Raw genomic sequence first — 26,327 nt, 5'->3', positions numbered from 1 at the left:
GCCATCCTTCTTTCGAACCAACAATATTGGACTGGAGTAAGGACTCACACTAGGCCGTACCAATCCTGCTGTTAACATTTCCTGTACCAACCTTTCGATCTCATTTTTTTGAGAGTGTGGGTAACGATAGGGTTGAATATTAGGTGGGTTACTTTTCTCGGCTAGCCGTATCCGGTGGTCTTGCTTCCTTCTTGGTGGCAGTTCAGTTGGTTCAGCAAATAGTTGAGCAAAGTCAATTAATAAATTTGATACTGTTGTACTCTAGTGTACCTCTATATCATCTCTGTCGGGATGTTGAGGCTGCAGCCAGTAGCCATCACCGCTTGCTTGAATAGAATGTAGCACACTTTTCAATGTTGTTTCCAATCGCAGCAAGGTCGGATCCCCATTTAGTTTCACGAGTCATCCTTGCCACTCAAAGTTCATGGTTCCCAAACGCCAATTACTACTGATGCGTCCAAAATCTGCTCAGCCCTTACCCTGACTACCATGCAGCTGCCGATTTCATCCTCTCTGAAGCCAAAGCTATCGGCCTCGAATCGCAATCCCTTGAATTCGTCAAGGGCATGCCTGTTGCTCTCTTGAAATGGCCTGGTGCAAACCCTGATCTTACTCCCATTCTTCTGTATTCCCATACCGCCATACGGACGTGGTACCTGCCAAGCACCATAAATGGGTTCATGCTCCTTTTGATGCTCACATCGATGAGGCTGGAAATATCTATCCAAGAGGATCGCAGGAGATGAAGTGTGTTGGCATGCAATACCTTGAAAACATATGCCGATTGAAGAAATCTGGGTTTCTACCGATTAGGGCTGTTTACGTTTCGTTCGTTCCAGACGAGGAAATAGGCTGCCATGATGGGGCTGAGAAATTAGCCGAGTCGGAAGAATTCAAGAAAATGAACGTCGGCATCGTTCTTGATGAAGCTAAGATCGGTTCGAATTTTATAGAATTAGGTTTCAATTTTTTGATTGTGAACTCTGACAGGACTGGCATCCTCGAATAGTGCAATGGAGAACCTGCATCGAGAGTGTGATGAGGTTCCGGGCTGCCCAATTTGACGTGGTGAAGACGGGTTTGAATGAAGCAGGCGAGGTCATATCAGCGAATATGATCTCCCTGAAGGCTGGCACACCATCTCCAACGGTAAGCTAATGAATTAGCTATTTTTGAAAAAGACTCACTAGATCAGTATTTGTCAATCAAAATCTACTCCTAAATGGTTTCATAAGCACCACCACGCTTCTGCTACCGTCTCATAGGTGGCTCTCACTTTGATCATAGCTTCATTGCCCTATAAATCGTGTAACAAGTTTTTGCATATTACTGAAGTGAAGTGGTTTGAGATATCATCTAATAGATATTGGCATTTTTTTGGTAGTGCATAGAATTCAAATTCGATTTACCTGCATGAGAATTTTAATTGAGATATCCTATTTAATCTGACGAACTTCATATACAATTCCTCAATCTTAGTCGATGAATCGGTTTCTCTGGTTTCTAAGAAATTATTCTATCAAATAATTTGTTTCTTCTTTTCATATTTTGAATTTGAATTTATTGGAGAAGCTGAAATCCATGTTCTCGATAAAAACCTTATAACTTAGTGATGAATTTATCACAAGGCTAAGTCAGCAAATGAACTTATCACAAGGCTCTAGCTAATTGCAAAGCAAATAATGAACGTAAATGTGTAAGAAACGATTCAGATACCTCGTTTGGGTGTCCGCTACTTGTTTATGTAGGTTTTACCTCTGATTCTTGATCGTAGGATCGTGTGCGAGCATACTTGACATGGTGTTTTTGGTACTGTATCCTCAGCATACAATACTTTCTGAACAAAGAGAGAGAAAGAGAGCTCCAGCTTGTGATAAAATTAAAAAAATATGGTTACATCTCCGACACCTTCCAGTTCCACCAGAAATTGCTCACTTCGTATGAAAAAGTATTCATAGAAGACTTCGCACTCTATTTCTACTCAATGAGACAGGTCGTGAAATACCAACCTTACATGCTTTTGGTCATGATGATGAGGCCAATTCAGACCACATCTTTCTTCTATGTCCCCATCTGGAGCAGGTTTGATCCCTTTTTAACACAATCCTATGGGTTTCTAAATAGAGAATTGAAGCACAGGTGGGGCATTTGATCACAAACCATAGCCAGAGTCTTCAACATATGAAGAACTGTTTACAGAGGGGAAAAAAGAGGGGGGGAGAAGAAGACATTGGAAGGACTTAGTTCTGCACCTGTTTCCTTTGTGACCATTTGGGCAAATTTCCATAATATAGTACGCCACCGGGGCACTGGCAGTCAAAACCCATCTCAAATCAAGAGATTCAGAAAGCGCATCATGGATTTGCAACTCAAACAGCAGCGACGATGAATTGTTGACTCTCCAAACTTGACCACGGATCCAAAACAATCAAATTCCTAGTGACAGTCCACGGCCGTATAAGACATTCTACAAATTAATTGATGATTAAAATGAAGGGTAACACAATTCTGAGAAATCTGCTCCACATTCACTCCATGGATCAAATGCCTTGGCTTCACTAATCCATTGGAGATCACTTGCCTTCTGAAAGGTCTCCCATCTGAAACCTTGCCAACCAATACCAGATCCTCCTGATGATCTAAGAGCTCCTCCAAATTTTCTTCCAGAACAAAAGATTCCTCAACAGGAAGAGAATAAAAAATTGGAGATCGAGGAAGGGGATGAGAACAAGAAGATTCACCTCTCATTATCGGAGGAGAAGCAGAGAGCAATCGCCGCAGGCCACAAAAGAACACTGCATCGAGGGATGACACCAGCACTCCAAACGAGGATTCAAGGGAAATGAAATCTCTGTGTTTCTTCAAATATGTTTCACGAAACTTGCCCCAGATTCGAGTATGAGAGTGAAGAATTCAACTACGTATCTCTGCAAGTGCACAAGCTCTACAAATTTCAAGATAAAAATCAGGAATTTCTTGAACCGCTCAGAAGGTCGTCAGTTTTATCCACTCGAAGGACCTGTAAAGGAAACCCACATTCTTCAAATTTAGCAGAAACAAAACGAAGTATTTCTTTGTGCTAACTTTTAATTAAATGGGAAACAAACCAGAACAACATAAAGGAATGAAAGGAAAACTGCAAATATTGATAACAAATCATGCCCGTCCATCAATATCAATAGGGAAAAGAAAAAAATCCAACCTTCCTGAGAGAGTCTTGTTGATCAGGGTTCGACCAATTTCGAAGGCATGCGTCATTGGAGATTGTTTTTCCGGAGGCGATGTTTGCTTTCCTTCATGGGATTGTTTTGAGAGTTCTGGAGCCTACGTCTGGGTTTCAAACGGGTTCATTTTGGGGTACGAGTTCCGGGGATTCAAACGATACAGCTAATGTGGAAAAGGTATGTCACTTGTTAGTCGAAGGTATTTTGATATTATGAAAATTGAAAAATTATATCATAACTAAATTGAAGTCTCATTTTTTTGGTAGTTGTTGAGTATTATGAACGGGTGCATGCCTATTCAAGGAGGGTATTTTGGTCAATTAAAATACATACCACAATTGTCTCAAGTTTATGATTTATATAGTAGTATGATATAATAGTATGATAGTATGATATGATATAGTAGTATGATTTTGTCTAGTGGAAGAGAATACCGAAATCTGAGTTTTAAGGGGTGTAATGTTTTTAAAGGGTGAGTTCCATGAGAAGTTACATTGGATGCAGAAAAGGGCTTTTTGAGAAGGTTCATGTCTATTTAGGAGGAGTATTTTGGTCTAAGAAAATACGTGCCACAAGTGTTGGAGGTTTTCCTTTTATAAAGTAGCAGATTCAAAAGACTTAGTTTTTTTAGACTAAAAGCGAAATAGACCAAATCTCATAAGGTCCAAAACCTTTCATTTATTATTTTTCATTGCAATTAAATTGGCACTGGAGCAGTTGCAAATATTTTTTGCATCAAGAAGTTCAGCTGAAAGAAAAAGAGTGAAAGAAAATTGCTTCCCCCATCTATAATGTACAACTTCTAATCACTACTAATATATTTTTTGCAATCCTTCATGAGTGTCATATACCCATAGTAAGATCAGAAGCGTCAAAATTGTTAGTTTTGTGTTTTGGGAAATGCATTTTTCGATTCTAAACACGTTTGCTTGGGACAGTTCAAAAGCAAGGCTTCCACTCTCGATAACTTTGGGAAGCCAGTCCTCACTCCTCACTGCTAGAGATATGTTCTAATCCATGGTGGGAACTTTTACACGTAACAGTAAAGAAAGCAAATGGAAAACTTGGCAATCCAGAGCTTAAACAGCCTCAACAGATGCTCGATACTACACAAAAACAGGATTTCAAGCAATTGGCTTCTCTCCAATAGCAAACAGTCCTATTCTACTCCTTGATCATAATGAGGTATGAGGTAAAATGATAGCCAATTTACATCATCGGTTTGAATATTCTGAAATTTGACAAAACTGACCCAAGCGCAGCGTCACTTTGGATGGTGATATAGCAACGGGCCCACCAAAGCTTTGCTCGGTTCCACGCCATTTTGGTGGGTTTGGTCTCTGTAATTCTCGTTCTTCTTGACCAAGAGTTCAGCTCTTGAAAGCTCGGTGCCACTTCGCCGCTCTTCGGTGACCTCTCTCGTGAGAAAAATGGTGGGAATTTATAGAACTTGCACTCTATCTTCAATTCGTAGGTTTCGAATTTTCATTCTCTTCTGCTTCTTTTTCACATCGAGAGTAGTTGTTTCGTTGCCAGAGGATTCATCGGCGATAATTTCAAGATTCCGAGGTATCTTCAAATTAACACAGCTCACCCTAACCCCGACTACCATGCAGCTGCCGATTTCATCCTCTCTGAAGCCAAAGCTATCGGCCTCGAATCGCAATCCCTTGAATTCGTCAAGGGCATGCCTGTTGTTCTCTTGAAATGGCCTAGTACAAACCCTGATCTTCCTTCCATTCTTCTGTATTCCCATACGGACGTGGTACTCTGCCGAGCACCATAAATGGGTTCATGCTCCTTTTGATGCTCACATCAATGAGGCTGGAAATATCTATGCTAGAGGATCGCAGGACATGAAGTGTGTTGGCATGCAATACTTGGAAGCCGTACGCCGATTGAAGAAATCTGGGTTTCAACCGATTAGGACTGTTTACGTTCCGTTCGTTCCAGACGAGGAAATAGGCGGCCATGATGGGGCTGAGAAATTAGCCGAGTCGGAAGAATTCAAGAAAATGAACGTCGGCATCGTTCTTGATGAAGGTAAGATCAGTTCGAATTTTAAAGAACTAGGGTTCAATTTTTTGATTGTGAACTCTGACAGGATTGGCATCCTCGAATGAAAATTACCGCGTTTTCTTGGCGGAGAGGAGCCCGTGGTGGCTTGTGATCAAGGCTACTAGTTCCCCTGGTCATGGATCAAAACTTTACGACAATAGTGCAATGGAGAACCTCATGAAGAGCATCGAGAGTGTGATGAGATTCCGGGCTGCCTAATTTGACATGGTGAAGGCGGGTTCGAAGGAAGCAGGTGAGGTCATATCAGTAAATATGGTCTCCCTGAAGACTGGCACGCCATCTCCAACGGTAAGCTAATGAATTAGCTATTTTTTTTGGATGAATTACCCAAAGAGGAGAGAAGGGACAAACTAATTCTTTGGTAACAACAATATTTCTGTCCTGAATTAGCTATTAGTTTGTCTTGGTGCAATAGTTCACTGACAATTATGAAAGATTGTTAGGATAACAGATTTTGAAAAAGACTCATTAGATCAGTATTTGTCAATCAAGGTCTAATCCTAAATGGTTTCATTAGGACCACCACGCTTCTGCTGCCGTCTCATAGGTGGCTCTCACTCTGATCATAGCTTCATTGCCCTATAAATCCCATAACAAGTTTTTGCCTATTACTAAAGCTGAAGTGATTTGAGATATCATCTAATAGATATTGGCATTCTTGGTAGTGCATAGAATTCAAATTGGACTTACCTGCATGAGAATTTTAATTGAATTGGAACACTTGATATCCTATTTAATCTGACAAACTTCGTGTACAATTCCTCAATCTTAGTCAATAACTGGTTGCTCTGATTTCTAAGAAATTGTTCTATCAAATAATATGTTTCTTCTTTTCATATTTCGTATTTGAATTTATTGGAGAAGCTGAAATTCTGTCTGGAATACTTTTCTATATTTCTCGTGCATTGAGATTTCTCTTCCGAAATCCATGTTCTCGATAAAAACGTTACAACTTAGAGAGTTCATTCCAATATTGTGTACATAATCCTATATCGAAATATGAATGTGAAAACCTAAAATGTTTCCATAAAAGAGCTTAAGTTAGAATCTGTAAAGGGATTTCTAAATGCTCTGCATTTTAGTTCTATATATAGTTACAATAATATGGTACTTATCAATTATTTAAAAAGATTTTAAAAAAGAAAAATCGCTGCCCCGATGTTTTCCTTTCTTTTCCACTATAGTGTTGATACATTTTTCATGATCTATCAACTTTGGGGTTGGTTGGTTCGCAGTTTGCGCCCGGTGCCGGGCATTTCGGTCTGGGGGGGAGGGGGGGCTGGGGTTGGAGCAGCGCATGATGGTGCTTGACTTTCGGGAGTTCGCGGACGCGTGGGTTGTCGGTGCCGCGTTCCCGGGTTCGGGTCGACGCGGGTGCCATCACGGAGGTGGGTAAAATAAGTGAAAGGGCTTTTAAACATGGGAGTTAAATCATTCATGTTCCTTTCATAACAGTTGGGCTGGTGGAGGTTTTGCCGTAAAATGTAAAAAGTGCATTTTCTAATTGTACCAAGCTCGGGGAAGTAATGGGTTTTCTTTCAATCCAGTTGGGGAGTGGAAAGTGGAGTAGCAGGGCCGAACAACCTAATTGTTGCTCCCTTTTAAGATAGGCTAAAATGCTAAATAATGACCATGGGTAACACCCACAGTGCATGTTCAAGGAGGGGTATCTCTCCCTTCCCTTTTCCTTTCTTCTTTGTTAATTCAAAATTTTTTTGCCTTTCAAGAAAATTTGGATTGTGTGTTAGTTCCCAAAATAGAATCTGGACAGATCTGGATCTGATTGTAAATCAATTTGTTTATGGTTATTCCCTAAAATTCAATTTAAGAAGAAGACAAATTATTTGTGTTGTACCTTACAGCTTCTCAGAAACAATATTTTGATTGTACTATAACCACAGCTATCTGTCAACTTTAATTATTACTGATCAAACTCAGGAGATGATTTAGGAAGTTATCCTTTTTCAAGCTTATATTTAGTAGGTGAAAACCATGCAATGAACAAAACAGGAAGCATTGAAACAAGGGAAGACATTAGTATACAAGCAGTTTAAGGATGAGCAAAAAGAAGGGGTAATTTCACTGAGGATGAAACCTCAACTTACAGGTGTATATTGAACTGAACAATGAGTAATCATGCCTGGGAGGAGTCATACACAATTACAAATTTTCTTTTTGCCCGGGGCATGCAAAAGTGCCATTTCTAAAAGGAATTGTGGAATTTGTTTCAGTTGGAGACTATTTTCTCTTGGCCCAACATGTAACCCCTGCCACTTCCATTGGATAGCAGTGTAGCCTTATTTTTTTATCAAGGGCTTGGCATTCCCCATGGCCCCAAAGTTCAGAAAAAGCACTCCATAAAACCAACAACAGATTATTAAGCAACCCCCACCCCCCCAAGCTTTTTCTTTCCGATTTTAGTATACCTTTCGATATGACTGCTGTATTCCTTCGTCGGGGGTTTGTTATGAATCTGCAGCCATCCGAAGCTGAAGCGAGGTTTTGACATTCGAATCCCACCTACTGCTGATGAGAAAATGTTTGAGAAACGGATTGAAGAGGAGTGGGTGCCTTCTTCACACAACATGACATTTGAGGTATGGAAGGACTTGGAAGATTTTCTAAAAATTTGGGAACATAGCTAGAAATGTGAGAAGGAAGCATCTAATTCAGGGAGAGGGACGGGTATTGATAGTGGTATTCTGTAAGCTGGCCTAGTCCCCTATAAATCTATTATCTCCTTCCTCCCTTGCTTTTCTAAAATGACCCCCTTAACCCTCAAAGGGGGGAGAGATCGTCATAAGGTGCTAGCAGCTTACCCAGCCTTTTCTCGTTTAATGTATTAATTTCATTACCATTGAACTGGACTGGAGAAGTTGCCACTATTTTATGTTCACATAATCAGTTGAAAGGAAGAGAGTAAAGAAAATGACTATAGCCATCACTGTACTAGCTGTACTTGTTAGAAAACAAGCATTAAATAATCAAAACAACAGTTGAACTTGAACAAAGAAAAGAGAGAAAAAGAAGAAGAGAAGAGAGATGAAGAACCCGTAGAAAAGGCCTGTGATTCTTGCTTAAGAGTCTAGAATCACAGAGCCCTTTTACTTATAGCTTCTAATGAATCTAATACAACTTGAGAGACAAGTAATTGTCCTCTAGAAAAAGGAAACAAAAAATTACAACTTTAGTAACTTCCTAGCTCCTAAAATAGAAAATTCTGAAAATAGAAACTACCACCAAAATAGAAACTATGCTTTCTAAAAACTCCCAAAACTTATGTAGCAAGACTTCTACATTAGAAATAGAAACTATGCAGTTTTTCTGTTCACGTGAACAGGAACACGCTTTTTACTGTTCACGTGAACGAGTAACATGAACAGTAAAATAGTACAAACTTGCATATACTTCAACACTCCCCCTCAAGCTGGAGTGTACACAAAGAAAACTTCAGCTTGCACAATAAGAATAAACTTGAAAGGCAGCACCAATCTTGAATTGTGTAGCAATGACAGATGTCAATAAACACTGAGAAAACTTCACCCAGGAGATAATCAACACCAACTTAAAAAAAAAACTTTAATTCTTCACGTCAATAGAACCATCCAATAATAAAAACAATTGACGATGTTGAAGATGAACAAAATCCATAAGTATAACAGGATCAAAGATACTATCCATATAATGCCGGTAGTAGGAGAAATATCCACACTAAATCTTCAAAATTGCAACTCCAATGTCCATAAGTATAGCAGGATCAAAGATACCATCCACATAATGCCGGTAGTAGGGAGAAATATCCATACTAAATCTTCAAAATTACAACTCCAATGTCCATATAAATGCTTCACAAGAAGGCAAGTAATAGGCAAAGTATAGGTAGGTAGAAGGCAATATTGATTACTTGTGGACCAAGTAGGTAGGTAAAAGACAAGATAGGTTACTTGTGGACCAAGTAGGTAAGGTAGTATGGGTTACTATTGACCAAATAGATAAGGTAAAAGACAGTATGGGTTACTGCGGACCAAGTAGGTAAGGTAAAAGACAGTATGGGTTACTGCGGACCAAGTAGGTAAGGTAGTATGGGTTACTACAGACCAAGTAGTTAGGAGGACAATATAGGTAAAGACATGTAATGATATCGTTGTAGAATGCCATAAGTTGAGGACAAAGATCTTCTCAAATAATATCTATCAGCACATCTTGAGTAGATATAGAATAAGGTACCATTCTCCCCTTCACGTGTAGCATTACACGTGGACAATTAATGATGACCAGTGACAAGCATCTTAAAGTATGAACACAAAAGAAACCCAAGAAGGAAAAGTAGAACCCACAGAGCAGTGTATTTTTCACTAATAAAGTTGATCAAGCAGCAGAAAATCGTCTCACAGGACAAAATCTTGTGCACCAAGGGGGGAAAAAATCTGGACCACTGCTAACCCTTAGGCAGGAGCAAATTAGATCAGGCAAAAAAATATATTGAACCAGCTTGGAATCTCAAAATTGCAGTAGTCGTTGCAGCAATCCACTCGGAAGAAGCGCATAACAGTTGCTGCAATAGCAGATAATATCAAATCTCGGACCATAGCAGCAAACTTCTGCTAGATTTGAAACTCTAACAGATCTCGATATGAAGGAAAAATAGTCCTCTAGGTCTTTGTAGAAGTATTAGATAAAAAGAAGGCTAAACTTGATTCTGAAATAAACAACGAAAGAAGTAGTAAAGCAAAAAGATAGTAGCAGAATTTCTTAGAAGAGAGAAATTCAATGAAACAGGGGTACTAGTATATGACTTGCAACTAAACTTATAGCACAAACAATGGAAGACAATACTTAGGGCTTGCAATCCGAATTATGGGCATATCTTTGCAAGAATCAAGAGGAATCCCAAGACATCAGTATAGTGCAGATTGAACTTCAGGTTTGCCCAAAAAGTAGGGTAGTAGCAACCTCAGTTGAATCAAATAGGTAGACATATCCCCAGAAACCTTAGGGCCTTTTTGTAGTATTAATACATAGATACTTGGTGCTTCAAAAGTTAAAGAAGAAGGACAACCATGCACAATTACTGCAGTGAAGGTTGGGGCTGCCCTAGATAAGAAAAAGGAAAAAAAAAAAAAGAAGAAAAAAAATTGGGCAGCCAAGAGAGAGAAAACGGTCCCTAAGTTGATTAAACTTGCTCTGATGCCATGTTAGAAAACAAGCATTAAATAATCAAAACAGCAGCTGAACTTGAACAAAGAAAAGAGAGAAAAAGAAGAAGAGAAGAGAGATGAAGAACCCGTAGAAGAGGCATGTGATTCTTGCTTAAGAGTATAGAATCACAGAGCCCTTTTATTTATAGCTTCTAATGAATCTAATACAACTTGAGAGACAAGTAATTGTCTTCTAGAAAAAGGAAACAAAAAATTACAACTTTAGTAACTTCCTAGCTCCTAAAATAGAAAATTCTGAAAATAGAAACTACCACCAAAATAGAAACTATGCTTTTCAAAAACTCCCAAAACTTATATAGCAAGACTTCTACATTAGAAATAGAAACTATGCAGTTTTCTGTTCACGTGAATAGTAACATAGTTTTTCTGTTCACGTGAACAATAACATGAGAAGTAAAATAGTCCAGACTTGCATATACTTCAACACTTGTCTTTTCTTCGATCGACTACTTTAATCAGTACTACCATATTTCGACTCCCATGTAATATATCTGTCTCCTCCACAAAATAAGGGAGCAAAGGTGCTTTATCATATTGGGAAGTCATGGGAGTGCTGGCATATTCCATCTCTGAGACCAAATTCCTTTTCCCTGTCTTTATTCTTATCCTTCCTCTTTGTGTGCTTGAATGTTTTGTCATACTTATCAAATATATTTGTGAAGGCAGAAGCATCAAAACTTTTAGGTTTGCTTTTTTGGGATTTTAATTTTCCAATTCTAAATTTCTAACTGTTTATGCTTGGGACGGTTTAAAGGCAAGGTTTCCACTCTAGATAAGTTTGGAAAGCCGGTCTTCACTGCTACAGATGACTCCAATCCATGGTGGGCACTTTTAGAAGGGGCAGTAAAGAAAGCTAATGGCAAACTTAGCAAACTAGAAGTTTTTCCTGCCTCAACAGATTCTTGATACTTCAGGGAACGAGGATTGCCTGAAATTGGTTTCTCTCCCATGGCAAACACTCCTATTAAGCTCCACGACCATAATGAGGTGAAATGTTTTTACAAAATTTTCCACTATGTAAAGTCACTTTTTCGGCTTTTCAATGTACCCATATATTTTCCCATCTATGCTTCTCTTTTTTTCTTTCTTTTTTTCATCTCTTTCTTCTTCTTCTTCTTTTCTTTTCTTTTCCATTTTTTTTTTCAAATTCACATTCTATTTGCAAATTTCTGTAGATATAACTGCAGAGAAAATTCTATTGAACATAGAAATGGTCTATGCAGGAGGAAATCCCTCTTTTTTTGACATGGGTTTTGTTTGTATTTATTTAAGTTGCTTGTTTCTATTTTAGAACTTTCTGCCAACCTAATAGTTTCATTTTCTTTAGTTTCTTGCTTCTAATCTAGGTCTCAGCCTAATAACTAACGTGCTATTTTTGGGTTCAATACTTGAGCTTATATATTACAACCTGCCCATAAAGGCAACCCGCTCTTATCACCTCCCCCTGTGATCTATCGTCCCCCTTACTAGACTCCCTGGTGCTGATATTCCCTTGACTGCTGCAGCGCTTTGAGACTTCAACTTACTTTTCCAATCAACTAGTGCTGGGGAAGGTGATCAAACCCAAGATTGCTGCTGCCGATCACCTCCAGAGAAGAATTGAGACCCCCCTGCAGATCGATCAAAGTTCTCGCTCGCTTTGCCGTAACTCCTAGTGATCATCCTTTCTCTCGAAACTCTAGCCTTATCTCGAAAGGGTTTTGGAGGACTGAACCGGACTAAAAAGAGGCCTGCATGATCCCGGATGTAGGCCTTCCTGTTGGCTGAATGGTTCTATTGCATTGACCTTCTAATTTTGAGGACAACATCCTTTTCTTTTTCCCATCTTAGACCTCCACTTCTGCGTATTGAAACTTCACCAAATTTGGAGCCCAAGACCAATTTGACACTGAACTGCCGGTTGCATGACCTAGAATTTGCTTCCTTCTAATTTGGTGTTAGCCATCTTATTTTTACGAGCTTCTATTATTGATGATCTGCTGCTACATCTATCAATCCTACTGTGTGGTGGTTATTAGCTGAGCCTCCTCAACTTGACAAATGCATCTCAGATAATGGTGACTCAGGAATCAGCCTGCCTCCATGCCAGGAGGCCATTAGGCTGGAATATTCTCTGGCTAGATCGGATGTGGAATTGGACTGGGTTAGATATAACCTTAAAGATCTTTTACTTGAGCATGTTTCAGTGCTAGTCTTAAAGTCGAAGTGCAATCTTCTTTCACTTGCATGTTTACATTGCAGCCTTTATTTACATTTTCTTATACACTTTTGGACTCCTTAACTGATACAATTATCTTTCCTCTTGCTATTTATCTGCTTTCTTGCCGGGTTACTGATCTTTTCATTTTCGTTTATTATATTTATTTGTTTGACCCAGTAAACTATTTTTTGGTATCCAATTAATATTGTTCTTAACTACTTTATATGATTTTGCAGTTTCTAAATCAAGTGGAATACCTGAAAGGAATTGAAATATATGAGTCAATCATCGTAGCATACACATCCTACACTGAGAACACAAAGAATGCTGCTTCCAGAGACGAGTTGTGAAAATAGTAAACATGGCCAATATCCTATAGCAATCATAGATGCTTCAGCTTCATTGTGGTGTGTAGGGAAGAGGGATTTTCCTCACTTGGTAATCACAACACAGAGAGATGCATAAATGGAGGTCACAATCTCCGATGCCCAGTGTACTTGATTAAATGTAACGTGTATTCCCGTTGATGAACATTGTTCTAATCCAGATTTTATCATCACCTGAGGGTCAATTCTGATGGCCAATGAGGCAATGTGTTGATTTATTTCTTGATGAATGATGACACATGTGAGGTGAATCAGGGTAAAATCTGTGTCTCCTTCTTCCTTGTTTTCTATTCGATTGTGTGTGATTGATCGCTCTAATATTAACAGTTTTGCATTCGATTCGCAGGTTCCTAACAGATAAAAAGAGTTACAGCTTTATTAGTTGGTCACTGTCTTATCAGTTCAAAATAACTAGACAACGAGCCCAGTCATCTTTTGTTCAAAATAAGATAAAAGTAATTTTCATCTGGACATTTGGTACAATTTCTCTCTCTCGCATAGGTAATTTGGACCTCTTGATTAGGATACAAGGAAAGAAAATAAGAAAAAGTAATTTTCATCTTGACATTTTGAAGTTTGTTCCAGTCACCTTTTGTTCAAAATAGATTTCTTTTGCATTTGGTTCTCCTGTGGTTTTCAGAAATGAGCAACTATATACAACTTTACAAAAACCGTTGATTTTACAATTTTCTGTGACCAAAATACCCTTGTATTATTTCGAGTTTCTTTCGTTTATTTAACCCAATCATCAAACTAACTCCCTGCAAATAAATGGTAGGGTTTGAAAACAATGGTGAAAAACAAACCGTTCCTCTGCAACTTCTCAAACCAAAGAGGAAGACCAACTGTTTGCTTAAATCCACTGTTCACTTAAATCCATCATTTAGCTCTTCAAATAAATAAGAAGGAAAAAAACTCACCAAACCTGCAACTTGCGAAAGAAGAACTTGTTCTTTGCAGTCAACGTTCTATTCAATGTCAAGGCCCAAAGTTCAAAAATGTCTCTTCCCTTGCTGTTAAATCTCATTTTTGTTTCTCATGGATTTTGACAACCAAAAGCGCTCGAGCATGTACAACACAAAAAACAAAATGAATTAAAATTTTATCAGAACATATCAAGTTAGGTAAAAAGTAATCCTTCAATGTTGCAACCTCTGATAAAAATCTAGTCTTAGAATTGTTATGCTTTGACCGAATTCTTATACCCGATTTGGAAGATGAACCCGCACCGACATATTTTAGTGGGCGACCTGAATGACCCGTTTGCGGAGATATGTGGTGGAAGAGGTGGGCTTGGGCCCGACCCGTTTACCTGATTAGAGTCTATAGATATGTATCTTATGTTCGCCTACCACATTACTGAGAGATTTGAGATTTTCGATTAGAGTTCTTGTAACCCCATTCTTAGCGATTGGTTGTAAGATCTCATTTTGTCTTTCATTTACAAGGTGGAAAATCTCTTATTCTTCCCCGTGGACGTAGTATACCACATCGGTGTGTGAACCACGTTAAATCTCTATATGTTTTCATTGTTGTTTCTTTTGCGATTCGCTATTTTGCGGTGTTTGTTCTGACAATAATCTCCATAATGACTTAGGGCTCTACCGTCGCTCAAAACAGATTCTCTTTCATGGTGATCAGAGCTCTTCCTGCTGAAATTTAGAACTCAACAAAGGATTCAAGAAGAGGTTCAAAACCTCTGATCAAGTTGAAAACCAATACTTTAATACCAAAAAATGAAGAGCTAAATCAATGGATTCGAAGTAGATTCTTGGCCTTCCGCCTTAATTTGCAGAGGTTTGAAGCTTCAAACTTCACTTGCGTTTTTGTGCAGGAATTTTTTGATAAGTTCTTATTTTTTGTTCTTTTTGTAGATTTGTTTGGTAGGTCGAATAAAAGTAAGAACCCTTACCAAAAAATAAGGATAAAGATAAAATAAAAGAAGTCAGAACGAAAGAAAGATGTGATTTTGTTTAGTTTGGTCAGTTTTTTTTTTTTTTTTTTTTTTTTTTCCTATCCTCGTATTTATTTTGGTAGGTTAAAAAAAAAATGTTTCATACATGTGGGTTCCCTTAGTGGACCACAAACTAATGTTGGGTCCCCTTAGCGTAATACATTACGTGTGGGTCCCAACTAGACAAACATTGTTAGCCGCCGTTAAGTATATTCAAATTTCAAATGGAGAAGGACCAAAATGCCCTCATATTATTTAATACATTGTGTTATTAAAATATTAACCATATAATTAACGCTTAATGACCAATTATCTCTTTTTAAAACCATATATTAATTTTCTCCCCAAAAAAAAAAACCGTCACGTTTAAATAACCTAAGGGGCATTTTGGTCCCGTCACGTTTGAAATTTGAATATGCTTAATAACGACAAATATTGTTAGTCTGACTGGGACCCACACATAATATATTACATTAAGGGGACCCAACATTAGTAAAGAAATAAACGAAATCCAAAAGGACACAAAGGTATTTTCATCATAAAATTTATTGAATTAACTGTTAACCAACTGAGTGTTCTTAGTTGGTTATACATAGGGAAATTGGGGGATGGAGATATTACATATGCCGCCGGCAGGGTTGATCCCACGACCTCTCACTTTCGAGAGAAGTCAGGTTCCTGGCCATCCTACTAACCGTCCATTGGCTAAGGGGGGCATAGATTAAAATTATGGTAAAAAGAATCCTTGAATCGATATATTCCACCTGGCAAGATGTTAGATTTCAGTGGGCCCCCCGGGGGAGATATTCACCCTCTGGAGAGGAGCCGAACCCTATGTTTACAGGGTGGATTTACAGGCTGGAGGAATCGGGTTCCAATATATTTGGCATTGACATGCTTGACACGATGACGTAGTTGCGGTTCCTCCGTTGCGGGGTTCCAAGTGAATATCTTCAAGATTCACATTCTTACATGGCACCCCTTGGCTACACTCCAATGTCACTGCCACTGGAGAAGCTGAAGTTCCTGTAATGTGCCTGAAGGACACGTCACTCAACGCAACTTTTGATGGTGCCTGCAATATTAATCCATTTGTCATGTTCCAAAGTGTTTGTTAAAACACCTCAACGAAGCAAAAAAGTTGCAGCAATGAACGAATTTGGTGGTTTCTAGCTACTAACCTTTTCATCACATTTGGCGTAAGGACAATATGTCTGGTCGATGATGATTGGATTAGTAACACTTTTCATTTCAATGTGTTCAAAGGTCATGTTAGAAGCCGCACTGGCGTCAGGTGAGTTTTGCCATGTCTTGATCCTAATTCCATTCGTTGTTCCACTTAATTTACAATTTTCAACAGTAAGCCCTCTCACATCACCTTCCTTCGGGTATTTCCCCAAGCTTCCAACACTACAAGAAGCAATCATATCAACAAAATTCGTGAATGAATTTGAGGTTTTGTAGCAGGATTTAAGATCAAGATCAATTCATGCACCAACCTGATGCCGTGACCAGGTCCGCAGGTGATACCATTGATGTGGACATTGGAATTGGCTTGTCCGATGGAGATGCAATCATCGCCGGTACCAATTACAGAATTAGAGATGCTAACACCACTGCTTCGTTCTATGTGGATTCCATCTGTGTTAGGGCTGTCTCCTGGTGCAGTGATTGTGATATCGCTCCCTTGGAAGTCTGTGCAGCTGAGCAAAGCAATGTGGAAGAACTTGCTATTTAAAGACTTTATCCCCTTCACTACTGTTTTGGTCATGCTAACAAACTTCACACTCTGCAACAAAATAAGTTACCTTTGTTAATGAAACCCAAACGATAGATTACACAAAACCAGCAAGTAAATTAGTTGAATCCATATCCACTTACTGTTGGAAGAACTTTACAATTGGTGAGACTTTTAGGGCATTTATTGGCAGGCCATGATACAGCGCCTTGGCCATCAAAAGTCCCACCTCCGGTCAACGTCAATCCGGTCACCCATCCAAACTCGACCCAATCATCCGAATCATACTTGCCCAAATCCGTGATTGCCTTCAAGTCACCCTATACAGATAATCGAAAACCTCATGTTAGGGGACAATCCAATCTGTTTTGAGAAGAAAGAAATGGTTTTTTTTTTCTATAGAAATACACCTGCATCTGGACAGTAAGGGAACCAGTGTTTTTGCAAGGCCCCTTGAATTTAAGGGGACCAACTAAGAAGCTTCCTTTTGGTATGGAAAGTGTCGCTGAACTTGAAGATTGACATGTTTCTTTCCAAGCCGCCATGAAAGCCTGCAAAATTTAGGGTTCATAATCTCTCTCTGCAAACCATAAAAGAAAAAAGAATAACAATAAGAATGAGAATTAAGAATTGAGGATTGATTACGTTGGTATCGTACGCCGTCCATCTCCTTTAGCGCCATAACGCATAACGTCGAAAATGCCGCCGGAACCTCCCGGTGCAATCTTTGTCTTTTTTTAGGGGTCGTTGCAACTGCTTTTTCTCCAAGGATTCTTTCTCCATTAACAATCCAGGTAAAAGAAGTTAAGAAAAGCCAGAAGAGAATAGCACCTTGCATAATTCTTCCCTTTTTTATTTGGCTTTTTCTTTTTCTTTTTCCTGGATGGAATTTAATTTGTTTTCAGGATGATCTTTCCCATTTTCCTCTCAACAGGAGATTCGAATTTATATGAAATTCAACATTGTGATACTTGGGTTGGATACCAACGGCCATAACTAACTTCTTCCAAGAATATCTACTTTTTTCTGTAGCCACAATCGTCAGGTAAAATATCCACCAGAAATCAGGAATGAACTACCTATTATCCCTCTCTTCCTCCCTTCTTTCTACTTTTGCGGATGTAAGCACTCTACCTTGGTGACATCTTCACAAAGCGAATCAAATGCATAAATTTTTATTTTTAATATTAAAAAGAATCCTTAAATCGCTAAATCAAACAATATATATTTCCTGCATGATTATTGCATGCATCTTTTACGTTAACAACCTTCTAATGCATGGTTTTTGCTCCAATTAGGCGACTGGAAACTTTTGGTTCTGTTCCATGTGATTTCTTTTGCATTGGTTTGATCTCTCGAAATCTCTTAGAGCAATGGTTTCAAACTGGAGGGTTCACCACTTTAAAGACGGAGCTGGAAGAAAAACTTTACTACTCTCAGTGCTCTCTCTTCTGAAAGAAAAAAAAAATGGAGAGAATTTCCATTATGCTCTTCTTCTTATTCATATCGACAGTAGTTGTTTCGTTACCAGATGATTCAACGGAGATAATCTCTAGGTTCCAACAATACCTTGCCCTGAATACTATGTTGCTGCAGATTTCATTCACTCTCAAGCCAAATCCATCGGCCTTGAATCGCAACCCTTGATTTGAAACTCTGTAGGGATTGCATCACCCAATGAAAATTATCGTGTTTTCTTTGCGGAGAGATGTCCATGGTGGTTAGTGATCAAAGCCACTGGGGTCAAAACTTTACGACGACGGTACCATGGAGAACTTATTGAAGAGCATAGAGATTGTGAGGAGGTTCCGAGCTGCCCAACTGGACATGGTGAAGGCGGGTTTGAAGGAAGAAGGCGATGCCATTTTAGTGAACATAGACTTCTTGAAGGCTGGGGCACCATCTCCAACTGTAAGCTAAAGTCTCAAAAAGTAGAGAATTCTTAAAGGTTGAATGAATATATTGATTCCAGACCTAAAACTCATTAGAAGTTTCAAACATAAACTAATAATTCAAATTTGAGCAAAACAGGGGAGCATAGAATGTCAAATTACCCAAAAAAAAACAACAAAAGAGAAGAATAAGGGGAGGAGAAAACTGTATATAAGCAATAGGAAGGGAGAATGATAGGCCCTAGGATCATGCCAAGTGGTAGAGAGAGAGAGGGGGGGGATTAAGGTTGATTATGGGTTATAAATACCGGTAAAATGTGAATCGTTAGGGATTACTTATATGAGTGCTAACGGTGTGCTTTGAGGGTGATTGGCAAAATTATAACCAATTTATCATTATTTTATCAAGTAAATAACATTAGTTTTTGTTGAGTATGGCTCATGCTTCTCATTGTGTTGCCGACAGGCACGGGTCCCGCTACCCGGTGAGTGGGCGGAGGTGTGGAGGCAACGCCTCCATAGCCTGTAGAGGGTCCATGTTTTTGTGGGCCTCGAAGTTTGTTTCTAGTTTGGGCCTAGGCCCATGAATAGCGGTGGCTTAGGGTTTCTAAGCTCCTATATACTTATTCTCTTCTAACAGAGCATTTATGTAGTTGTTTTCATGAATAATATAGTGAAAAACCTAATGTTGGACATAGCCTCACACTGAGGTGAACCAGGGTAAAATCCGTGTCTCCTTCTTCCTTGTTTTCTATTTGATTGTGTGTGATTGATCGCTCTAATATTAACAATTTTGCATTCGACTCGTGGGTTCCTAACAGAGAAAAAGAATTACAGCTTTATTAGTTGGTCACTTTCTTATCAGTTCAAAATAACTAGACAATGAGCCCAGTCATCTTTTGTTCAAAATTAGATAAAATGTAATTTTTATCTGCACATTTGGTACAATTTCTCTCTCTCGCATAGGTAATTTGGACCTCTTGATTAGGGTACAAGGAAAGAAAATAAGATAAAAAGTAATTTTCATCTGAACATTTTGAAGTTTGTTCCAATCACCTTTTGTTCAAAATAGATTTCTTCTGCATTTTGTTCCAGTCACCTTCCACACACTCCCCCAATTCTCTTGGCCAAGGAGTCCCCTGTCCTTATGACTGGTTTAATGATGATGAAAAGAAAGAGAAAATATGTAAGGAAGATAATTGTATTTGCATTTACCAGTAGATGACAAAACTGCCTCCCTTGCTAGAGTTGGTAGTAAATCATTTAAGTTCCATATTAATTTGCTAGCATGTAAAATAAAATATTAACATATTATAAATTTATACTTACCTAACATGAACATTGATTTTGAAACTTCAATTCCCCAAGTAGGAAATGGGTATGTAACCAACTGATTTACCTAAACATAATTTTAGATGTACAAAAATGCCACAATAGACCCTTTTAAGGATCTAACTTTTGTTTCCTTTACCTGTATTCTTTTTGTTTCTCCCATTCTAACTAGACCTGTAAACGGATCAGATTCGGCTCGAATACACTAGTATCAGAATCCAATTAGCAAAACCGCCATCCGAATCAGAATCAGAATATGGCAGAAATTTAAAGAAGGCATCCAAATTCAAATTCGGAACTTCATCCGATATCCGATAATAATCCGATCCGATAAACTATCCGATTTTTTATTTGTGATTGTCATTTTTATTTTTTTATTACATCTGATTTCTGATTATCTGGTTACCGATTATTAGTTTCTGAATCCTATATATTAGCCCCTTTTTTTAGAGAAAAATGTTTTATACTTTACTCTAACAGGATAATCGGAGTTACCGATTATCGGTTTTCGAATCCAATTATCATCCATTTTCAGAGAAAAAGGTTGAAAATTTTATACAGGTAAATTTTTATCTGGATATTATCAATCCGATAAGCAATTATCGTAATTCGAATCTGGTTACTTCGTAGACGGATATGGATATTTTCCGGTAAGAAAAATTCTGGATACGGATTCCCTTAAACAAATACGAATGCAAATTCGGAGGCGGATTTCAGCTATCTATTTACAGGTCTAATTCTAACCCTTCCATCTTAGTTCCCCTTCCTCCACTTCTCTCTCTATCTCTCTCCCTTTTTTTAATTTGTTCGGATTTGAAACCCTAATCCCAAAAATAAAGACAAAAGTAAAATGGCTAAGAATTCTCAAATCGGAAGTACAATATAAGAGAGAAACTACCTATTTAAAAAGATTAATTTGTTCGGATTTGAAACCCTAATCCCAAAAATAAAAAATAAAGTAAAATGGCTAAGAATTCTCAAATCGAAGTAGAATATAAGAGAGAAACTACCTATTGAAGAAGATCTTCTCATCTACTTGCGCCTTCAAATTTTGACTTCAGTTCTTCCGATTCCTTTGCTTCACCCTTCGGATTTCATTCACCTCCCCACCCCCACCCACACCCTCAAATCCACCCTCTTTCCTTTTGTTTTCACTTTTAATCTTCCCAACGCCCTCTCATCTGCAGTGATGCAAAATCCCCCTTCAAGAGGACCTTCACAGACACAGATTCTTTTCTCTCTTGCTTTTCTCCTCTCTTTTTATCCGCTTACTCTATGGCTCTTTTTCTGCACAAAGCAGAATGAGAAAGGGGTTCCCTATCTATGACTATAGTTCTCCCCTCCCCCTACCCCCACCTAGAAAAAGAAAGAAGGTAACCAAAATGAAATTCCAATAATGTCCTTGTTCACCTACCTTATTAACAATCAAATTTTGCATAGCTAAGGTTCCCTTTTACATCGTAATTACCATTACCCATTTACTTTACCTTTAAATGTATCAATCAGGTTACCAAAAAAAAAAGAAAAAGGTATCAATCTAAAAGTTGAACCAAGAAAGTAGCCTAGACTCCAGACCCAAATTATTTAAGTAGAATCAAAATCTTACAAGGTTGGTTTAGGGCCTGTTTGGTTACATGAGTCTGGAGATTTCAAATATTCAGAGATATCAAATCTATGGAGTCATAATTCATAAACTTAATTGTTTGATAAATATGCTGAAAAATTCTTTGGTCAACGTAATCTTTGTGAATGCGCATATGTTTAGCACTTTTATAGTAGGGGTGAAATCCAAAGATTTTCATATCCATAACTCTACAGATTCACGTTTTTAGTGTAAAAAGATGAATCTCTAGATTTCATTAATCTAAGGATTTTCACAGCCAAACGGGTATAAATTTTGCATTCATGAATCTTGAAATCTCCAGATTCATGTAACCAAACAGGCCCTTAAGTGGTTATTATCCCAAATCAAATCAAACCAAATTGAACAACCATTGGTGCCCAAGTTGAACCCAATGACTCAAACCCCAAAACTAAAATCGAAACCAAGCTGATCGACCCCAAGAAAAAACCATAACAAACCAAAATCCCCATTATAAAATTTCAATGCTAACCGTCTTCCGTAGTTATGTTGCTATGTGATTGTGCTAAAGTTGACACTTTTGTTGGAAGCATTTCTTTGATGATATTTAAAATGGAATTAAGCAAATTAAATTCAACCTAATAACAAAATACCAATACCAAATCGATCCAAGCCATTGCAAATTCACACGCCGAAACTAATGAAACTGAACTGTAAATAGACCAAACCTACCAATTGACACGTCTAACTATGACTCAACACTTTCTCCAAATTGAATTCCTACGCTACCCCCTTGCTTTATTTCTAAATTTCAAAGTACCCAACAATTGAATCAAGCCTAATGGATCCCAATATAACTATTGAACCCTATTGTCCACAATCGAACCCTTTTGGAGGGTGAGGGGCTCTAGATTTACTATAACTAGGGGTAACCCTCCCTTATCACAATTGGACCCTCCCTTTTGGATTCTCTCTCTGGGCAAAGCCCTGCTGAGCTTTGTTCCTATGCAGTCTAACTGGACCTTTCTTTAGTTCCCTCTTTCTAGTATCCAATTTTGAGCCATTATTTCATCTGTTATGATGCTTGATGCTGATGGAGCTCGTGCCTAGTTTCAAACCATTACTCCATCTGCAAGACAAATATTTTGATTCCTCGAAGCCCACAACGCCATTATGATGCCTAATCCTAACAAATTAAGCCATAGTCTAGGTTTAAGTCGTTATTCAATGCACAAGTCCAAAAAACAGGTCCTTAGAAGCTCATGAAACTGTTGTGCTAGCCAATAGTTTTAGTACAAGAGTTCATTATGTAAGCAAAAATTCTATCCAATAAGCGACTAAAAGCTAGCTATCTGCACTTGTTAAAATAATCAGAGACATCTAAGTTGTACAAGTAAAGAGATCTATTCATTGATAAGAAAAAGAAAAAGAAGATTGATTAGATTGATTATAAAATAGATCTGGAATGCGTTGATTTGTTTGATGATAAAGAATTACATGTTTTAGTAATGAAAATATTTGGATACAATGAGTAATAGGTTTTGGTTATTTGTTGCTCAAGAATTATTGTTTAGGTAGTTCATACCATCCATACATAGTCATTTGGCTATTCTAAATGTTATCCTTCAAGCCTAAGCCATGCATAATTTTTCTAACTGAAGCGTAATAGTCAAACAAACTTGAAGGGGTTGTAATCCTCTTCAAATTTCTTCCCTTGTTTCTGGATATCATTTGACAGAATAGAATTGTAGAAACATAACTACTAAACACATGGTTGTACTGAGACAAGACTGGAATTCATTTAGTTCAAGTAATCAAACAGTTAGATTAGTTTTCATATTCTGAGTAACCAAACAGTTTTACTAGACCAGATTGTAGAAGTTCAATCAGGCAGTGTCAGTTTGTAGTCAACAAGGAGAAGAAATACTGCTCCATATTTGGTTCAGCTCCAATGGATGGATTACAAGATCTGGGATTGTTCGGTTGGAGCATAAGCAGCAAGCCTATAACTGGTGATTTGAGAGTGATTGAGTGAACTAAACTTAGTTTTACAGTCTCAGCATCAGCTGCAACTCAGGAACTGTAACAGCAGGATTTTGAACAAGAGAAGAAGGTAAGGAATAGGTGAATTTAGCTCACAACAGCAAGGTTCCTTCAGCCTTTGGGTTTAGTAGTCAATAGCATAGTGCTTAAGCCCTAGGTGTTTAGCTCTCACAGCAAGGGCCTAGCCCTTCTTGACGCTCGTGCAATAGACAAGAAAACAGTAGCAGCGAATCAAAACTTTTTAAAAAACTTAAGAACTCAATTAAAAAAATAAAAGTAGATCTAGCACGACTCACCCAGTTATGTCCTAAATTGGACTTGACGAGAATAGCGAAAATAACCTAAATATCCCTTGGGGAATTAGGGGACGTAGTGGTTGGGAAAGCGAGTCAAGCAACTCTAGGCCCTGTGCTGCCCCCTAGAAATATTAATAAAGAAAGACCCCACACCACCCAACCCACCCCCTCCTAAACATAACATTACCCACCCAACCCCCCCATTCCATAAAAAAGTAGGTAGCGAAAAGAGTGAAAAAAAAAATATGTATTTTTCTTTCCCCAACCACACACCAGCCGCTCCCGCCCCCCTTCTGGTCTCGGTTCGGTGCGTTCGAAAAAAATTGAACAAGAACAATAAATAAAATTTTTAAATTTGTTACCCTCTAGTGCACCTCTCCCCACCCCCCCTGCCTGAATAGAATGTAGCACACTTTTCAATGTTGTTTCCAATCGCAGCAAGGTCGGATCCCCATTTAGTTTCACGAGTCATCCTTGCCACTCAAAGTTCATGGTTCCCAAACGCCAATTACTACTGATGCGTCCAAAATCTGCTCAGCCCTTACCCTGACTACCATGCAGCTACCGATTTCATCCTCTCTGAAGCCAAAGCTATCGGCCTCGAATCGCAATCCCTTGAATTCGTCACGGGCATGCCTGTTGCTCTCTTGAAATGGCCTGGTGCAAACCCTGATCTTACTCCCATTCTTCTGTATTCCCATACCGCCATACGGACGTGGTACCTGCCAAGCACCATAAATGGGTTCATGCTCCTTTTGATGCTCACATCGATGAGGCTGGAAAATATCTATCCAAGAGGATCGCAGGAGATGAAGTGTGTTGGCATGCAATACCTTGAAAACATATGCCGATTGAAGAAATCTGGGTTTCTACCGATTAGGGCTGTTTACGTTTCGTTCGTTCCAGACGAGGAAATAGGCTGCCATGATGGGGCTGAGAAATTAGCGAGTCGGAAGAATTCAAGAAAATGAACGTCGGCATCGTTCTTGATGAAGCTAAGATCAGTTCGAATTTTATAGAATTAGGTTTCAATTTTTTGATTGTGAACTCGACAGACTGGCATCCTCGAATGAAAATTACCGCGTTTTCTTTGCGGAGAGGAGCCCATGGTGGGCTTGTGATCAAGGCTACCGGTTCCCCCGGTCATTGATCAAAACTTTACGACAATAGGTGCAATGGAGAACCCGCATCGAGAGTGTGATGAGGTTCCGGGCTGCCCAATTTGACGTGGTGAAGACGGGTTTGAATGAAGCAGGCGAGGTCATATCAGCGAATATGATCTCCCCGAAGGGGCACACCATCTCCAACGGTAAGCTAATGAATTAGCTATTTTGAAAAGACTCACTAGATCCGTATTTGTCAATCAAAATCTACTCCTAAATGGTTTCATAAGCGCCACCACCTTCCTACCGTCTCATAGGTGGCTCTCACTTTGATCATAGCTTCATTGCCCTATAAATACGTGTAACAAGTTTTTACATATTACTCAAGTGAAGTGGTTTGAGATATCTCTAATAGATATTGGCATTTTTTGGTAGTGCATAGAATTCAAATTCGATTTACCTGCATGAGAATTTTAATTGAGATATCCTATTTAATCCGACCTAACTTCATATACAATTCCTCAATCTTAGTGATGAATCGGTTTCTCCGGTTTCTAAGAAATTATTCTATCCAATAATGTTTCTTCTTTTCATATTTTGAATTTGAATTATTGGAGAAGCTTGAAATCCATGTTCTCGATAAGAAACCTTATAACTTAGTGATGAATTTATCACAAGGCTAAGTCAACAAATGAACTTATCACAAGGCTCACGCTAATTGCAAGCAAATAATGAACGTAAATGTATAAGAAACGATCTGAGATACCTCGTTTGGGTGTCCGCTACTTGTTTATGTAGGTTTTACCTCTGATTCTTGATCGTAGGATCAGTAAAGCGAGCATACTTGACATGGTGTTTTTGGTATCGTATCCTCAGATACAATACTTTCCGAACAAAGAGAGAGAAAGAGAGCTCCAGCTAGTGATAAAATTAAAAAATATGGTTACATCTCCATTAATTCCTTCCAGGGTCCACCCAAAATTGCTCACTTGGTATAAATATTCATAGAAGACTTTGCACTCTATTTCTACTCAATGAGACAAGTCGTGAAATACCAACCTTACATGCTTTTAGTCAGTGATGATGAGGCCAATTCATACCACATCTTTCTTCTATGTCCCCATCTGGAAGCGTTTGATCCCTTTTTAACACAATCCTATGGTTTCTAATTAGAGAATTGAAGCTATGTGGGGCATTTGATCACAAACCGATAGGCCGAGTCTTCAACATATGAAGAATTGTTTAGGAGTAGGGGGAAAAAAGAGGGGGGAGAAGAAGA

The 26,327-nt window shown here is 38.5% G+C and overlaps 1 protein-coding gene and 3 pseudogenes across 1 annotated transcript; 3 read left to right on the top strand and 1 right to left on the bottom strand.

Moving 5' to 3' along the window:
* The first annotated feature begins 291 nt into the window (after positions 1-291).
* LOC148998719 (uncharacterized) lies at positions 292-2,846 on the top strand (annotated as a pseudogene).
* Positions 2,847-4,654: 1,808 nt separating this feature from the next.
* LOC148998718 (uncharacterized) lies at positions 4,655-13,072 on the top strand (annotated as a pseudogene).
* A 2,828-nt stretch (positions 13,073-15,900) lies between these two features.
* LOC148998717 (exopolygalacturonase-like) lies at positions 15,901-17,638 on the bottom strand. The gene is made up of 6 exons (XM_089141766.1): positions 17,459-17,638; positions 17,211-17,351; positions 16,944-17,108; positions 16,562-16,851; positions 16,244-16,472; positions 15,901-16,137 (listed from the first exon to the last, which is right to left on the bottom strand). Exons 1-6 carry the CDS (start codon positions 17,636-17,638, stop codon positions 15,901-15,903), a joined length of 1,242 nt encoding a protein of 413 aa, XP_088997892.1.
* Positions 17,639-18,267: 629 nt separating this feature from the next.
* On the top strand, positions 18,268-25,254 carry LOC148998716 (uncharacterized; annotated as a pseudogene).
* The last annotated feature ends 1,073 nt before the right edge of the window (positions 25,255-26,327 follow it).

Source organism: Hakea prostrata, unplaced genomic scaffold (assembly GCF_041222555.1).
Source record: "Hakea prostrata isolate BN-2017 unplaced genomic scaffold, UWA_Hpros_2 contig_173, whole genome shotgun sequence".
NCBI classification, from domain to species: domain Eukaryota; kingdom Viridiplantae; phylum Streptophyta; class Magnoliopsida; order Proteales; family Proteaceae; genus Hakea; species Hakea prostrata.
Note: the sequence above shows the minus strand (reverse complement) of the source record. Positions and strands in the feature narration are given on the sequence as shown.

What these genes read in the sequence shown, in the direction of transcription:
- LOC148998717 (XM_089141766.1), bottom strand. Translation starts at nt 17,638, where the DNA reads ATGCAAGGTGCTATTCTCTTCTGGCTTTTCTTAACTTCTTTTACCTGG. An exon ending in CCCTTACTGTCCAGATGCAG is followed by an intron (nt 17,109 to 17,210) that starts GTGTATTTCTAT and finishes GGTGACTTGAAG; the next exon opens with GCAATCACGGATTTGGGCAA. An exon ending in ATTGTAAAGTTCTTCCAACA is followed by an intron (nt 16,852 to 16,943) that starts GTAAGTGGATAT and finishes ATTTTGTTGCAG; the next exon opens with AGTGTGAAGTTTGTTAGCAT.